Source organism: Asparagus officinalis, chromosome 3 (genome assembly GCF_001876935.1).
Source record: "Asparagus officinalis chromosome 3, Aspof.V1, whole genome shotgun sequence".
Taxonomy (NCBI): Eukaryota; Viridiplantae; Streptophyta; class Magnoliopsida; order Asparagales; family Asparagaceae; genus Asparagus; species Asparagus officinalis.
Window position 1 is genome coordinate 80,715,053 of NC_033796.1, and position 17,881 is coordinate 80,732,933.

Here is a 17,881-nt window from a genome sequence, read left to right on the forward strand (position 1 = left end):
AAATCTAAGCCTCTTAAAATTCATTAGATGTTGGCCCCTAAAGACTCGAGCTCATTAAGGAATAAGGAATCCCTAAGTGAACTGGTTCAAATTTTCTTAGATTAGTTGGTGTCTAAGGTAAGGTTTAGGGGTTGTGTAAAGCGCTCCTCAAGGAACGAGGTACTTAATTGATCTTTGATTTCCCTCTAGTACTATTCTTACCTGGCTAACTGACTGAGTAAAACTTTAATCTTTTCACTTAAGGAGATTTTGGTTAGGAGCTGGTCTAGCTGAGTTAGGGTTAACCCTAAAGTTTAGAGTGATTGAAAAGTGATTCCTTTTTTTTGTTTTACTTTCTCCTTTTTCTCCTTTTCTTCTCATAATCTTTAAAAAAATTAACTTTTATTTTTCTAAAAAAATTATAAAAAGAAATTATTTTGGTGTATGTGAACGTGGATTAGGGACAACACAAATCGTTTAATTCGTTTTGAATAAATTCAAGAAATGGCCTACAATAGTCCACCGGTTCTTCAAGACTTGTGTTACCCCACAAGAAATGCAATCCCTTCATGCTTTAAGCTCCCTGAAGGAAATGAAATAAATTTTGAGCTTCGATCACACTACATAAACATGCTTCCAAAATTTCTTAGAAATGAAACTAAAGACGCATATATTTTTATCTTAGAATTTGAGGAAGTATGTCTTATGATCAAAATTAGAGAATTATCTGAAGATGCAATCAAACTCAGATTCATTCCATTTGCTCTCAAGGACAAGGTAAAAAAAGGGCTGTATAGCTTACCTACAAATTCCATCTCAACTTGGGATGAATTTTTCACTGTGTTTCTTAAGAAAATTTTTCCAATTCATAAAACGGTTAAGCTTAGAAACAACATTCAAAATTTTAAAATTATCACGGGAGAACCTTTCTGGAAGTATTTTGACCGATTCAAGGACCATCTTATCCAATATCCTCACCATGGTCTCGAGAAATGGCGATTATGCCAAATCATCTATGAAGGATTAGATTATTCTTCAAAAACTTCCTTAGAGTCAATGTGTCAAGGGGATTTCATGAAGAAAAATACCGACGAAACTTATAATTTTTTAGAGAGTCTATCTGAGAAAACCATGCAGTGGGAACACTATGATGATATAGTTGCATTAGATCCCCAATCCAAGTACAATTGTCTTTCCTTAGAATTGAACATAGCATCTGAAGCTAAGATGGCTATAATTATGTGCATGTTAGAAGCCCTAGAAATCAAAGAAAGAGCCCCAGCTCAAATGAATCAAGTTTCTACCTCAGGTTGTCACAACTGTCTTTCATCATCCTATGTTTCAGAAGAATACCCTCTCTTGGAAAACAATCAACCACTAGTATAGGTTAACGCTGCATTCTAGCATCCTGCGAATGATCCATTTTCTCCAATCTACAACCCAAGTTGAAGAAATCACCCTAATTTTGCATGGAATCAAGGAAATCTCTCCGGAAATCAAAATTTTATTCCCACTTCAAACCAACAATTTCCTAGGGGAAATACAGTTCCTTTCAGTTCTCAACCGAACTTTCAACAACCCAATCTACTATATCAAAATCAGTCTTCTCATCATCAAGCTGTAACTCACACTCCTCCCAACTCAAACCATGATAAAAGTCTCAACGTCCTGGAAAAGTGTTTGGAAATCATAATTAAGACCTCTACACAAACCACGAATATGTTGACTCAAATATCCAGTACTTTGAACTCCTTCATGCAATCAACCTGACAAATACTCAACTCCAACACTCAAGCTATAGCTAGATTAGAAACCCAACTTAGTTAACTAGCTAGTGCCGTGAGTGAAAGAGAGAAAGGAAAATTTCCGAGTCAACCCGTGGTCAACCCTAAGAATACAAGATCTAGTTCATCCTATGAAGCTCAAGTGAATGTAATTTATTCACTACGGTCAGCGAAACAGGTCGATAATCAAGTGAGAACACCTCTAAGTCAAGCTCTTGATCCGGAACAAATTCTTTCTCCTTCTGATGACTCTATTCAACAATCATCTCTCGCAGATGATCAAGAACCTGAACCTGAACCTGAGCCTACTTTTGATAGGTTTAGACCAGTTACTCCCTTCCCAAATAGACTCAGGCCTAGGAAACACTCCCCTCGGGAGAAGAAGATCCTAAAAACTTTCAAACAGGTTAAGGTCACATTCCTCTCTTAGATGTAATTGAACAAATCCCATCTTATGCTAAATTTTTTAAAGAACTGTGCACTAAGAAGAGAAGAATAAATGTTCCAAAGAAAGTCTTTTGGCTGCTAATATCAGTGATATGCTCTCTAAGCCAATACCTTTGAAATGTAAAGATCCAAGTTCTCCTATTATTTTATGTATCATTGGTAATACTCATATTAATAAGGCGCTTTTAGACTTGGGGGTCAGTGTCAATTTGCTTCCTTATTCAGTCTACCAGCAACTAGGTGTAGGTGAACTGAAACCAACCCGATGCACCTTACAGTTACCTGATAGATCTGTCAAGGTCCCCATGGGTGAGATAGATGATGTTCTGATTAAGGTTGAGGATTTTATTTTTTCCAGTGGATTTTATAGTCTTGGAAACACAACATGTTTTCAATCCTAAAGGACATATACTTGTCATCTTAGGATAATCATTCTTAGCCACTTCTAATGCTCTTATCAACTGTAGAACTGGTCAAATGAAACTGTCCTTTGGGAATGTAACTGGTGATCTTAACATTTTCAATCCAGGGAACCAACTGAATAATCAACATCTAGAAATTGTATGAAACTAGCCTAATTTCCTTTATAATTTGTAATGATTCTCTTATGCTTAAAATGTTAATGCTTAGGATATTCAACTAAAGAACTAATTGGTAGAAGGAATTCTAGAATTACTATTTAGTTGTTATTCTTTTCATGAGTAATAATTTTACTTAGATGATAATTTGATATGTTATACTTTCCTTGAGTGGTTTGATAATCTATACTTAATAAATCTAAAGTAGAATGTGATAAAAAGAAAATGGTTCATATTTTATAAGTGAGATTAGCTAGTGGATTCAATTCAAGATTCTTCATATCTTTAATTGAATCATCCATCTCTTACTTTCTTAATTTTTTCTTTAATTTTTGATTTTTCTCTTATTTGTTTATTGATTTTATTTCCTTCTTTTCTTGTTGATTACATTTATTCTTTATTATATCCACTCTTAATCACATTTTTTACACACAATCACTCTCACTCTCTCTATCTCTCCACAATCACATCCATCACTCCTAATTGTCACACACAAAACATAAGAATCGATTTAAATTTTCTCCTATAAACACCTTCATCGTGGGATTGATAACTTTTTATACTATAACTTGATTGGTTGTATACTTGCAACCTTTGGACATCATTTATGCCCCGTCATGACTATTCATTCTTTTTCTCCGGAGCGCATTGATGCATCAGTTGTTGACTCAGAGGGAATGAACTGGCGATTCACCGGGTTTTATGGCCATCCTCAGAAACACTTACGATACCAGTCCTAAAATTTTTTGAGATGGTTGAGGGGTCTTTCCTTTGAGCCATGGTTATATGGAGGTGACTTTACATCACGAGCCCAAGGGAGAAGTTGGGTGGTAGACAGGCGCATGTTTCGAGAATGTTAGATTTCCAGAATGTTCTGCTGCATTGTGAGCTACTTGATTTGGGGTATTACGGGCACACCTTCACTTGGAATAATCGTTAGACCGGTACATCTCATATTAGACAGGATGATAGTTGACTCTGGCTGACGTGACATACTTCCTATTACTGAGGTACACCACTTGGATTTCTCTGTTTCTGACCATCGTCCTATTATGTTATATTTTGCTGCTCATCACCCCCTTCTAGTTAGGCATGGTCGTCCCTTCTGCTTTGAAGCCTTCTGGCTCAAAGATGATGATTTGAGTGATGTTATTAGCAGGGTTTAGCCTAGGATCTCCACACAACAGGGTCTATGTGAATCAGTTTGTTAGAAGCTAGGGTCTTGTGCTACAAATCTCAGTAGTTGAAGTAAAGAGTGTTTTGGTAGATGGAGGCACATATTATCATTTATTCAGCGAAAGCTCTAGTCTCTCTACTATTCTCATGATGTGAGGGATAGTATGGCTGAGATCTGAAGACTTGAGAAGGAGAGGGAGGTTCTTGAGTATAAGGAAGAGAGATTCTGGCGACAACGAGTTAGGGTTGATTGGCTCCGAGACGGGGACCGTAACACCAAATTATTCCATATTAAACATTCCACTAGGAGGAGAAAGAACTTCATTAGCCGTCTACGTCATCCTAGTGGCACTTGGTTGAGGTGGAGGATCAGGTGGGAATTTGCAATGCTTATTGAGGAGTATTTCTCATAACTATTTTCTTCTTCCACTCCTTCAAAGGAGGTTTTGGTTGAGGTGGGTGGTGTTATCTCTTTTAAGCTTTCAATGGATGACCTCCGGATCATTTCTGAGCCTTTTACAGGTGATGAAGTAAGGGGTGCTCTTCGATCTATGGGCCCTTCTAAGGCACCCGACCCAGATGGATTCCATGCATCCTTTTTTCAGTCTTAGTGGTATGTTATTGGCCCAGATATTTCGGTTGCATGTTTGAAGATTCTAAATAGGGGCTCGTCTTTCAGGTCTTGGAATAAAACCAATGTGGTTCTCATCCCCAAAAAAAATTCACCTGAGATTGTGGTAGATTTTAGACTCATTGGTCTATGTAATGTGGTCTACAATATTGTCACGAAAACCATTGCTAATAGGCTGAAGCGAATTCTTGGCGGATTGATCGGATGCTTTTTCAGAGTGCCTTTGTCTCAGGGAGATTAATTCAAGACAATGTCATTGTTGCTTTTGAACTTCTCCACACATTGCAAAAAAGGGGACGGGGTCAGTCTGACCATATGACACTAAAATTAGATATGAGTAAGGCATATGATAGAGTAGAATGAGGATTTATTGACAAGGCCCTTCAGGTCATGGGATTTCCAGATCATTGGAGGAATCTCATCTTGGACTGTATCTCTACTTCCTCACTCTCTTTCTGCCTCAATGGGCAGATTGTGGGTCAGGTCACTCCTACTCGTAGTCTGCGACAAGGATGCCCACTATCTCTATATTTATTTCTTCTCTGCACGGAAGCTCTCTCGGCACTGATCATTAGACAGGAGGAGAATAGGTGCATCAGAGGGTTATCTTGTTCCCGGTCGGGGCCAAGGATTTCTCCCTTATTTTTTGCAGATGACTCTTTAGTTTTTATTCAGGCTTCCCAGGCCACTGCATAGATTTTCCAGAGTACTCTGCTATTATATGAGGCTGCAACCGGTCAGAAAGTTAACTTTCAGAAGTCTGTCATCATCTTTAGCCCCTGTGTAGATGAGGATACTAGGGCCTCTATTTTCTCTATCTTGGGGCTTGATAGGGCCCGGTCACATGATCGGTACTTAGGCCTCCCTTCGATGGTTGGAAGACGTCGTCGTCAGACTTTTGCTTCAATCAGAGACTTAGTTTGGAAAAGAGTCCAAGCTTGGAGGAGGGCTCTTTTCTCAGCTGGGGGGCAAGAGGTTATGGTGAAAGCTGTTTTGCAGGCGATCCCATGCTATGTGATGAGTATCTTTCGTATTCTAATTTTTTTATGCAGGGAGATTAAGTCTATCATTATGAGATTCTGGTGGGGATCAACTTTTGATGAGAGAAAGATTCACAGGGTTAGGTGGTAGAATGTGTGTCGTGCAAAGTCAGAGGTTGGTCTAGGCTTTAGAGATCTACAGATATTTAATCAGGCATTGGTGGCTAAGCAAGCATGAAGAATTATTCAGGACCCTTCTTCTCTGGCTAGTAGGACTTTGAAGGGGAAGTATTTTAGGGACTCAGACTTCCTTTCAGCTGGTGTCGACCCTGGCTGCTCTTATTTATTACGGAGCATTATCTGGGGAGAGAGCTCCTGGCTCAAGATCTGAGATAGAGGATAGATGATGGCTAGAGTGTCTCTATCAGTGTTGACCCATGGATCCCAATGCCCTTTTCTTTCAGGTCAATCACTTCTCCGATCGATCCTTCTAGAAGGGTGACTGAGCTGATCTCTGCTTTGAGTACTTGGAATCATGAGCTGATTGCTACCTCTTTTTAGTAGGTAGTTTGGGAGGACATTCCATTTATCTCACTATCGCCTTCTCCTGTCCCTGACAGACTCATTTGGCATTATGAGGAGAAGGGGTGCTACACAGTCAAGAGTAGATACCGACTTCTTCGCCACACTAGCCTGATACTGCTTCCACCTCGGATTCTAGGGTAACGAAGTGGTGGTCCTTGATCTGGCATGCAGAGATCCCATCGAAGATTAGAGTGTTCCTTTGGCGTCTGTTCTATGATGCTCTCCCCACCTCAGCTGGTTTATCTCGCATGGGGATCTCTGTGCCCCCTAGTTGCCACCTTTGCTCTGCTGCCTTTGAGACTGCCCCTCATATCTTCACCGTCTGCTCCTTTGCTGGTTTAGTGTGGGAGTCCTTAGATCTTTGGGAAGTGATTAATGGTTTTCAAGGCACGTCTTGTGATGATTTCCTTTTCCATCTCACTTTTGTTAGCCCTGTGGACTCTCTGGTTTTGGCTTTCACAACCATGTGATTTATATCTCTCATGGTGGTGGTGTTAGAGAGGCCTCGGTCTTTGTGACTCGGATTCTCTGTTTTATGGAGGAAGGGGATAGAGTTAGAAGTCTCTCCCGTGACATTGTCTCACCCTTTTCAAATGACCTTCTATTTGGTATCTCCATGCTCCTGGTTTGCTGAAGCTCAACACAGATGCTGCTGTTCCTTTGGAATGAGATATTATTGGTTTGGGAGGTGTTATTCGGGATCACCATAGACATGTGATTGATTGCTACTCTATGAGGATCATGGGTCCTATGTCTGTGGATCATGCTGAGCTGTTGGCTATCCTGGAAGGCATTCACTTTGTTTGGCGTATGAACTAGAGGATTTCAATGGTGGAAATGGACTCTCTAAATGTTGTCTCCTTGGTGGACTCTCATTCTCCTTTTGTTTCATTGGCTCCTATTACAGATGAAGTCCGCGCTGGTCTAACTATTACTGGCTGCTCCAAAGTTTCTTATGTAAAGCGCACTGGTAATGGTGTTGCTTATTCCCTAGCTAAGTCGGTTGACTGTTTTGTCCTATTGTTTTTGATCTGTTTCTGTCCCTTTGTTTTTGAGACAGAGTGTTGTTGAGGATTTGACTGGTTAGGTTATCCTACCTGTCTTTTAAAAAAAATCAATATTTCATATCAATATCATAAATTATAAAATATTTTAGAGTTTACAATCTCATGCAGGGGATTATTGAGTGGGAACGGGTATCAAACCCGATAACGAACTACTAATTGGAGATCACCAGAGACTAGAGAGTGAATTTGTGATGAATGAGACAGTTTTCAGCTAGATAATAGAAAATTCGTTGAAGCTTGTTACTCGATTGTCCAAAAAATAATATTAATAACGAAGGAAAAAGGAAAAAGGAGGAGAGAAAGACAAAAGATGGCACTGACAAAATCATGTCACAACGAGGAAAAAATGAGACTTTTTTCACGTGGGTCTCTCGCTTCACCCTTACCCAAATCGAATGGGACCCTCTTTTCTCCCCCAAAATTTCCACTCTCCTTCAGCTTCTTCACTCTCTGCTATGTGAGTACGCCTAATGGTTTTCCCACTTGATCTCAAAGTTGCAAGCTTTTTTCACTGGATGTCCTCTAATGGGTCTCTCTCATTTCGCTGTTCTGCAGGTTGGGGAAATGATTTGAGGTTGGATTTTTTGGTGGGTTTCTCTTGAATTATTGTTCGAGTTTTTTTTTCTTTTTCGTGAGAAATGGGTTTCATTTCAAGAAAGATTTTACCCGCTTGTGGCAATATGTGTGTTTGTTGCCCTGCGCTGAGGCCGAGTTCTCGGAGACCCGTTAAAAGATACAAGAAGCTCTTGGCTGAGATTTTCCCCCGAACCCTTGTAAGTATTTTCAAGCCATTTCTTTTTTTCCTCATTTTACCACTTGTTAGTGGTTTCATCCTTGTATTGGTTGGTTGCTTTCTCTTTGCGCTGTTTGCAACGCATTTATTACTGACATTGAACTGATTTTTGAGCCAAAATCCTTGCTTGAATGTTAAATTTCCAACTTATTATCTTTTCATGCCAGGAATTTCAATAATTTAATTGGTTTGTTCTTACATGTAGTGTAACCCCTTTTATTATGTAGTGTGTTAGTTACCATTTAATCTTGTGACTTCATATTTGTTGTGACTGGAAAGGGCCAGCTCTTGATATAGCTTCTTTTGGTTGCTCGAGGGACATTGTGAAAAGCGGTGAATATTTGCAGGTCTTCGTACTTTTCTCGCTGCAAACTGTGCCTCGTATTGCTTGTTTGCCTTGGAGTAGGATATGAGGTGGCTTTAGTTAGTGGTAAGGGGATCTTAGAAGGGGAAGGAGATGCGGGGTTTAAATGATATCACAAATGTGTTTTGTTTGTCTCGAATGTGGGATCGTGGAGAGAGGAGGATGGTTTTGGTTGAACTGTTTTCGATACAAGGAAACGATAGAGGGCAAAGAAGCTTACTGACGCCTTTGGCAAGCTGATTAGTCGACAAATTTATATGTATATCTATTTGCAAATATATCCATATGTACAAGTATATGTTTGAGACGTTACATTATCTTTTCAAAATTGTATTTGTTGCATCTCTTTTATTCCTCATGCATTTAGAACTGAAAAACTGCTAGACTTTCCTCTTTCATTGATCTTATTTTTACCTACTTGACAAGATTTTCTAGAAACACAAGAAACATTAATTATGCAGTTGGAAAACTGCCATATGTCGTATGATTATGGGTTTACACAAAAAGAGATGGATTGTTGTTCAAAATTTACATTATAATAAGAAAGTAACTACCAACACGAAAAGAACAACCACAAGATTAATGCGGCAGCACTATTGTTGAGTTATGCATGACTACATGAGCTCACAACAGAATACAAATTACTTCATCTGTTTTCATTTTGCTTGAACACACTCATATTCTTTATGCAGGATGGTTCTCCAAATGAAAGAAAAATCAACAAGCTTTGTGAATATGCTGCAAAAAATCCACATCGGATCCCAAAGGTAGTGGAAAAGATTTATTTTTACATGTGGAACTTTCTTTTCAAAATAATAAAACTTGCTACTACTTCTGTTTCTTGAAGTATTGCAAAGTTGTGCTGATAAAACTTAAATTGCTTTGGTTTCTTGATTTAGATTGCAAAGTTTCTAGAACAAAGGAGTTTCAAAGAACTGCGCATGGAGAATGTCAACTTCATCAAAATTATTACTGCAATATACAGTAAATTGTTATGTATTTGTAAGGAGCAGATGTAAGTTTCGAATTTTTGCTGTTTTGTTAAGTATATGGCTATGATAGATATGTTTTCTTTTAGATTCTTAATCATGTTCTTAAGGGTTGGGATCTTTTGGTTTAGTAGAAACTCAACAACTTTACTTCTTCTGTTTTGTTTCTAAATCAGGTAAAGTGTTTAAATTAAGTCAATGTTTGGTATATGTTATGATGCTTCTTAAAGCCTATTAAATTTCACTTGCCCCTACACCATTGACATTTATATGTTTAACTGAGGAACTATGTTAGATATTGTGCAGGGCTTGCTGATATGGTTGTATGCATATATCCCCACAGCAGTCATTCTCTCTGGCATAATAAATATGAAATGTGTGAATAAGTTCACAGGAAGTTAAAAAGTAAATCGTTGTAATGATATGTTACAGTTGTCCATTTAAAGTCTGTTTGCATGTGACAAGTCCTTAAAGTCTCATATTACCCATTGTGTGAATAAGTTCTGTTCTTATTTATCATTTATTGTGTTATTTTGGATAGGGCATATTTTGCTATAAGCCTCTTGGACGTGATTGTTGAACTTTTGAATCACCAGAAGCATGAAGCTGTTCAAATACTTGGGTGCCAGATTTTGACAAGGTTTATCTATAGCCAGGTGAGGACAGGGTACATGAATTTTGCTGATTCAATTTAGTACATCTTTGCACATCTGCATTTATCTGGAATTTACATTTCCTTGTTTTCTTCAAGTGTATCTAGATCCTAGAGGGGAAACGTGTTTGAAGTGTTTTGCAATCTTTACTCCAGATTTTGATTGTTTCTTCTCTAATTCTCTGCGATATGGAAACAGGCAGACATTACATATTCACGCAACATTGAATGTTTGGTTCGAAAAGTATGCACACTAGCTTGTGAAAATGGAGTGGATCATAAAAGATTACTGCGGGCTGCAAGCTTGCAATGCTTATCAGCAATGGTAGTCCATCTTTGTCGACAATCTTTTAGTATATATTGCCTGTAATGTATAAACACCTAAAAATTTAATTCTCCCCCCTTTCCTGCAGGTTTGGTTTATGACAGAATATTCACACATTTTTACTGACTTTGATGAGGTACACATCTATCATGACCATCTAATTCTTTGTCAATCGAAGTGGGGTTTGCTATTATTATGCAGCTCAAACGTAAAATTGAGAATTCTTCATAAATGAAGTGCCCAAGGTGGCAGGTTGTAACCCTGGTTTTAACCATCTATGTGGATACCAGATGAAGGCAACAATGAGAACATGAGGGACCTGTTAGAAATCCTTGATGGCTAGATGTTAGTTTGATAAACAAGAATGTGTCTTTTTGGTCATTATTTCTACATGTGTAATTGATGAATCAGCCTCCAAATTCCTTATATTCAAGTTACCATGACTAGTGTCTGCACAAAGAGGGATAAGATTTCTTTATGCGATCACCATCTCTCTTGAGTCTCAAAAATTCCAAATCACATTTCATAGGTTCCTCCTTTATATGCAGATTATTTGTTTTTATTTTTATTTTTTTTGGGTTTCTCGTGGCGGAACAGAACAACAGGGAAGGTGTGTGTGTGTGTGTGTGTGTGGGGGGGGGGGATGTGTTTGGAGGATTACTGGACTCATGATGATTATCTTCTCCTAGCAAACTAAACACACTGCTTAAGGATAAGTTAATCTCTTTACGTTTAAACATTTGTTCAAACATATATAAATTTAGATAAAGCTAAAGAGAAAACACACTAATTCAGATAGACTAAGTGATGTAAGACATCTAGAAAATCAGATTAGTTAGGCTTCTTTTAGGATATGATTTTGAGATATTTGATTAGGATTGAATCTGTTGTTTAGTTAGGTTTGTTATTTTGTTGATTTTGTTACTTTATTAGATTTGAGGTTATCATAGGATTTTATTTTATTCTTATAAAATGGATTGCAACGTTTCCTTTTAGGGCCCGTTTGGATAATGGAAGTATTAGAAGTAAGAAATAGGTTATAGAAGTAACTTTCAAAGCTATGAAGTAGGAAGTAGTGGAAATAACATTTTTTTTGTTTGTTTCATATATTTTTAGAAGTAATGGAAGTAGAACTTCTTCCTCTTCATTTATTTTTTTTGTTTGAATAACATTTGGAAATATTATTAGGAAGTAATTTTATCAATGAAAAGTTGTTAGAAGTAACTAATAAAGGAAATATTAATAAAAAAATTATTTATGTCATAATTAATATGCATTTCAACTACTTCCGAGCTACTTCTGAGTATTGAGGATTGGAAAAATATTTTGAAAGTAAGGATGACACGTAGGCGCCACGTAAGCATTTAGGGAAGTATTGGAAGTAAGTTTTTCAGAGAACCAAACATACTTTTTTGCTCGGAAGTAGCAGAAGTAGCCTCTACTTCTTTTACTTCAGCTACTTCACAATTACTTCCGTGCAAACAAACAGGCCCTTAGAGGATGGAGATTTGATGTGAATAACAGTTGAAATTCAAATTATAGAAATGAGAATGAATCCTTCTAGGCATGAAGCCGTTGTTTCTAGTAGGCATGTGATGTGCTCAGTGATGCCAACAGGTGTGAACTGAATCTAGTTAGTGTTGTTTGTGAAGATGGCCTAACCCCTAGTTAATCTGTTCTTTTTTGTTCCTTTTTTGCGCTTTATATTCAAATCTACAATTAGAGCCGATCACCTCCGTTCCACATCATTAAAAAATACAAAGACAAAAAAGGATCTACTTCACGAGTTGTCACCTGATGCAATGCCCGAGCCCAAGCAAGATTCAAATGCCTTTATGATGACACAATAGAAGCCTGCGATCTCTTCTTAGTATTTTCGACAAGGTCATTAGATTTAAAGAGGGGGAGATTTGATGTAGGACATCTAGAAGGTTAGATTAGTTAGGATTTTTTTAGGATATGTTTTTGAGATATTTGACTGGGCTTGGATTTGTTATTTATTTAAAATTGTTGTTTTGTTGATTTTGCTACGCTGTTAGATTTGATGTTATCTTAATATTGTATTTTAGTCCTATAAAAAGGATGTGAAGCCAATAGGTGTGAATACAACATGTGTAAACTAAATCCTATTAGGTACTACGTGTGAAACCAGTGAAACCCCAAATATATCTATATCTTTTCTTTTTATTCTCGTTTTCCTTTAGTTTTCAGATTCAGATCTACAACTAGAGCTGATCGCCTCCGTTAAATATCACTAAATTTCTCAATATGTCTAAGTCTCATACTTTTAGTAGGATAAAGTCTCAATAAAAATTAAGCATGTATTTAATAACAACTTAAAGTAAACAATAACCGTTTATCGAGTTTTGCTCTTGTCCATGTTGTCAAGGCTGAAAATGAATGTTTTAAGAAAGATATTGGCTGTATGAGTTTGTTGCTTCTTTTGAAATGACTAGAATTGTTGCACGTGCATATGCACATAACAACAGCAACAACAACAACCACCAAGCCTTTATTCCAAATGTTTGGGGTCGACTACATAAATCCTATTTTTCCATTCCATTCTGTTACGGGTCATCTCCTCCGTTAAGTTAGCCTTAATCATATCCTTCTTAATTGCTTTTAACCAAGTCATTCTAGCTTGACCTCTAGATCTCCTAGCCCCATTAGCTCTAATATTATTGCTTTTCATATGCACATGCAAGAGACAAATTAATTTTAACATATCAATTTATTTATGTCGAAAATACATAATATATCTAATTATAATTTGAGATCTTAAAACTTGAGAAGCTATCACTTTAATCTTTAGGGAAAAATAAGGTTTTGTTCATCTATTATATCATTTGTTTAAGTTTTATTTCTTTTGTTGTGAAATAAAAGGCATGTGCATAATCCCTAATGCACAAAACTTATAATTTTTAAAAAACTTGTATTTTTGTTACTTGGTGATTCTTTTACTTCTTTTGCTATACATGTCAATTCTTAATGAAAGAGAAGTATAATTTATATTTGTATTCTTTTAAGAACCTAAAATATAATGGATAGATAGTTGTATGGGCCCTATCCTATGTGCATGACATTGTTTGGTATGGAATGTTCCAGAAAATAGAAAGAGAAAGAGAGAAAGGAAGAGAAAAATGTTCGTATGATATGGAATATTCTAGAAATCAAAAAAGAAAGAGAACAAAAAGGAGAGAGAAGTACTATTGTTAAACTAATTTTTGGCCCTCCAAAATATATTAGAAATGAGAACATGCCCTCCAATAATACACTTTTTGATTACCCCTACAAAGTTCTTTATATAAATCTTGATTTAAGTGTAATTATGTTTTTGAGTTGTTGTATACGTTTCAGATAATTCATGCCACTTTGCAAAATTATGGAACTGATGAACATATTGAAGATGGTGGCCAAAGACATGAAACACACCATAATTGGGTTGATGAAGTAGTTAGAAGTGAAGTAAGAACTATTGGAAATATCGGTATTGATGTTAGTCCAAGTGCTACTACCATTATACCACGGCCAGATCTCAAGGATGCATCCAAATTAACAAGGTAATTAATCAAAATTTCTCGAATATATCAAGATTTGCGTGTTTCTTAAAGAGGCCATGTATTTCCTTAGTTTAGGAATGCTAACAAGTTGCAAATTCTGTAGTTTCCTTTAATCATAGTTTCTTGCAAACCAATGTAAGGGGAAATCATCTTGACCTCAAACAGACTTTCTCCTGCTAAGGGACTGCATTGAATGAGAAAAACAATTGCATTTACGCTATATGTATTGCATATCTGCTAGGGCTTATTCTACGATGTCATATATTTGAAGCACTCATTCACACAAAAGTAATGTGTTGTCGGATGCTTAGATTGTTCATTGAGGTCCTATGGTTCTATTTCTATTAATCTTTTTGACCTTCTCTCTGTTTACTTTTCTCAGTTCTTGCCTTTGCCTGATTCTTTCCCTTTGCACGTGCATCATATATTCCATGTTCTAGCTTATAATTGTTGTGATAACTGTCAACTAGAAAGAAAATTGAAAATTAATAGCTTAGGTGTGCACAATATTTAATTACTGAGGTATTGATCTTGTGACATCCGAAGAGAGGATTAATAGCTTAGGTGTGCACAGTGTTTAATTACTGAGGTATTGATCTTCTGACATCCAAAGAGAGGATGTTATACAATAGATGCTCTTAATTTCTCTAAGATAAATGTAGAAATTGTGGAACATGATTTTAATGCCTGTTCTTGTTCTTGGTAAGTAGATAACATTTGTCATACATTGTGCTGCAGAGAGGAAAGTGAAACACCAGAAGTGTGGTCACATATTTGTGTCCAGAAATTGGCTGAACTTGCAAAGGAAAGCACCACTATGCGCCGTGTATTGGATCCAATGTTTATCTATTTTGACAATGGTGGGCACTGGGCTGCTCGACATGGGCTTGCTTTTCATGTTTTATCTGAAATGTCCTATTTGGGAAAAAGCTCTGGTAATTTCACTCACATATTTTTTATTTTTTTCTACTGCGTTGGAATAACTTGAAACAATCTGACAGGTGATCATGTTGAGCAATGCTTATGATAACACATCCTTGCGGACTTATATTGTGTTCTTTACCTTGTCAGTAATTGTTGGCTTTTCTATGAAGGAAATTATTTGCTTGCCTCTTCATTTTGCCCACTATACGATTATTACTTCTTGTTTTTTTTAATCTTTTCACTGCTTCTGTAGAAGGTTAAATAGTTCATCACTAATCATTATCTCAATAAAATGTTAGTCCAACTTGAAACCTTTGGCTTTCAGACTCAGCAAATCCTCTTAGCTGTTTTAATTTACATGATTTGATATTAATTTGTTTGTTGCCTCAAGTTAGAGTGCTTCTTGCCTGTGTGGGGACATTTTTGTTGCATGCTTACCTTTTTGTGCACTCTATTGAATAGTCAAAAGAGTCAAAACACTTTGGGTGCCTCGCACAAGGATTAGCCTTGCACTTTCTATTATTAGTTGATCTATATGTCTGACTTTGGTTGTGGATTGTGTCACTGTCAGTTTTTAGTTTAACGTTTGTTAACGAAGTGCACGATTGTCAAACTTTTCATGTATATGACCTTACCATTACTCACTGCATAGTACTATATAGCTGATATTCCTTGTCAAGTACTGATATTAGTCTTGGCCAAGGTTGCTGATAGCGAATTGCGTCGCGTCACGACAAGGTACCGCTAAGGCTATTTGCGCCTATAGTGGTAAAATAGCGGCAAATAGCGCATAGTCAAATAACGGTCAAATATAAATATATTTATATGATCTAAAAAAATAAGAAAAATTACAAAAAAATCTAAAAATTCTACAAGGCATATTTGATAATTTATAAAGATTCTAAGCATAAAATAGATGTGTAACAATTGCATAATATTAACAAATTACTATAAAGAATAAAAAACGTACATGTTTATCAAAAAGACCATTATTTGTCTTATTCCTTCAACTTTCAAGTCTCTAATATAAATTTCCTCAACAATTAAAAAGCATTGATTAATATCATCATTATTATACTAACTACTAGAAACTTGGCATAAAAAATAAAATCTTCAAGTATAGATAAATAAGCAAAGCAAGATAATGTCATGATAGATAATAATAATCAATAGATACTAAACAAGCAATAGAGATCAAACGGAATGGAGATTTGCTGAGGTGGTCGAGGTGGAGATTTGCTAAGATTTGTTGCTGGAGGGCTGCCGCTGGAGGGCTGCAGTTGCTGGAGGGTTGCTGCTGTTAGAGGGTTGCTGCTGTTAGAGGGCTGCTACTGCTGCTGGAGCTTTGAAGACTCGAGAGGACATGCTGGAGGGCTGCTAGCCTGCTACTGTTGCTGGAGGATTGTTGTCAGCTGTTGTTGAAACTGCTGCTGCTAGGAGGAGCCCGCTGAAGGAGGAGATCGTCGGAGGAGGAGCTCTAAGAGATGGATTTCAACAGTAGGGTTTTTTAAGAGGAGAGATGAGGCGCTGACGGAAAGACTCAAGATCGAGAGAAAGAGATTGGAATAGAGTTTAAATTGCATTCGGGTCGGGTTTGGGTTGGTTTCAGATCCCTCAACTTAGACCCGTTATTTTAAAATAGCGCTTAAAAACACTTTTTTGCCGCTAATAGCGCTTTTTAACCGCTATTACGCGCTTTTCGCTGCGATTACGAGCGAAAAGCTGAAATGCACACAAGAGTCGACCACTTAGCATGAAAGCCTAGCAGTATGTGGCCGTGACTGCTATCGAAACCGCTATCGCCGCTATCGGGCGCTATTTACAACACTGGTCTTGGCTTATATAAAGCTAGGATAAGTTCCCTCGTGATTAATTGCATCATGTTAGTCGCTATGTCGAATTTTTTTCAGAACTCCAATATAGTGCAGCCTCTTTGCAAAGCGGAGGTAACGCTACATTACATCTAACTCTCCTTGGAGTCCACAATGGTGGGAGGCTCGTGCCTTGGGCCACCCCTTTAATATAGTGCAGCCCTAGAAAAAGGTAGATAAATTATTTGAAGGGATTGCACATTCAAGTTACTATTATTATTTTTTTTAAGGAAAAAGAGGGCCTTCGCCTGTAGTATTATGAGAAATAAAGAGTAGTAATGTGCACATCGAAATAGCTGGTATCGAGAGCTATACAGGAACATCTCAAAGTTAAACATTACTATAAAAATGTGTAAACCAAAATTCACAAATCTTGTTGAGGACCGGATACTTTTTGCTGGAACACACACTCGTCCATTAAGATTTGTTTTAGCTCTTTCCAACAAATTGATAATTTTAAATACTTGAATAGTGTGAATCTGGGTATATAATTGTACTGATGAACTAGTTTATCCCAGTGTTTTTAAGGGCGCAGTGAGGCGCGCGCCTCGGGCGCGAAGCGCTTCGGCGCAGTGGATTAGCGCCCCGCAGCAGGTGCGGGGCGCTTCACTTTCGTCGGGCGCGCGCCTGGGGAGCGCCCCGCAGCGCTTGACGCAAGCGCAAGGCGTGCGCCTCAGACCCGAAAGCAAAGGAAAATGTTGAGAGATAATATGTAATCAGTAGTTTGGTTTAGTCCCACATCGGTTGTAGGACCAGGCTTGTATCCTAATGTGAAACTATATATAGACTAGAGTATGAGACCCTAATCTAATAACTCTTTCTTCTCCAAATCTCTGCTTACAACATTAACATGGTATCAGAGCCAAGTTAAAGAAAAAAAAAAAGAGTCGTACCAACATTAACATGGTATCAGAGCCAAGTTAAAGAAAAAAAAAAAGAGTCGTGCAAGGCGTGCGCCTCAGACCCGAAAGCAAAGGAAAATGTTGAGAGATAATATGTAATCAGTAGTTTGGTTTAGTCCCACATCGGTTGTAGGACCAGGCTTGTATCCTAATGTGAAACTATATATAGACTAGAGTATGAGACCCTAATCTAATAACTCTTTCTTCTCCAAATCTCTGCTTACAACATTAACATGGTATCAGAGCCAAGTTAAAGAAAAAAAAAAAGAGTCGT

The 17,881-nt window shown here is 37.3% G+C and overlaps 1 protein-coding gene across 1 annotated transcript in view; it reads left to right on the plus strand.

Annotated features, from left to right (window-relative positions):
• The window catches only part of LOC109835337, a gene marked incomplete at its 3' end in the record, with an annotated part of 43,946 nt that continues 33,608 nt past the window's right edge, over positions 7,544–17,881 (plus strand). Inside the window, exons 1-9 of the mRNA XM_020403314.1 lie at positions 7,544–7,684; positions 7,783–8,000; positions 9,077–9,151; positions 9,284–9,399; positions 9,915–10,029; positions 10,225–10,350; positions 10,439–10,486; positions 13,708–13,910; positions 14,649–14,845. Coding sequence (XP_020258903.1) covers positions 7,866–8,000; positions 9,077–9,151; positions 9,284–9,399; positions 9,915–10,029; positions 10,225–10,350; positions 10,439–10,486; positions 13,708–13,910; positions 14,649–14,845 — 1,015 coding nt within the window. The remainder of the gene's footprint in view (positions 7,685–7,782; positions 8,001–9,076; positions 9,152–9,283; positions 9,400–9,914; positions 10,030–10,224; positions 10,351–10,438; positions 10,487–13,707; positions 13,911–14,648; positions 14,846–17,881) is intronic.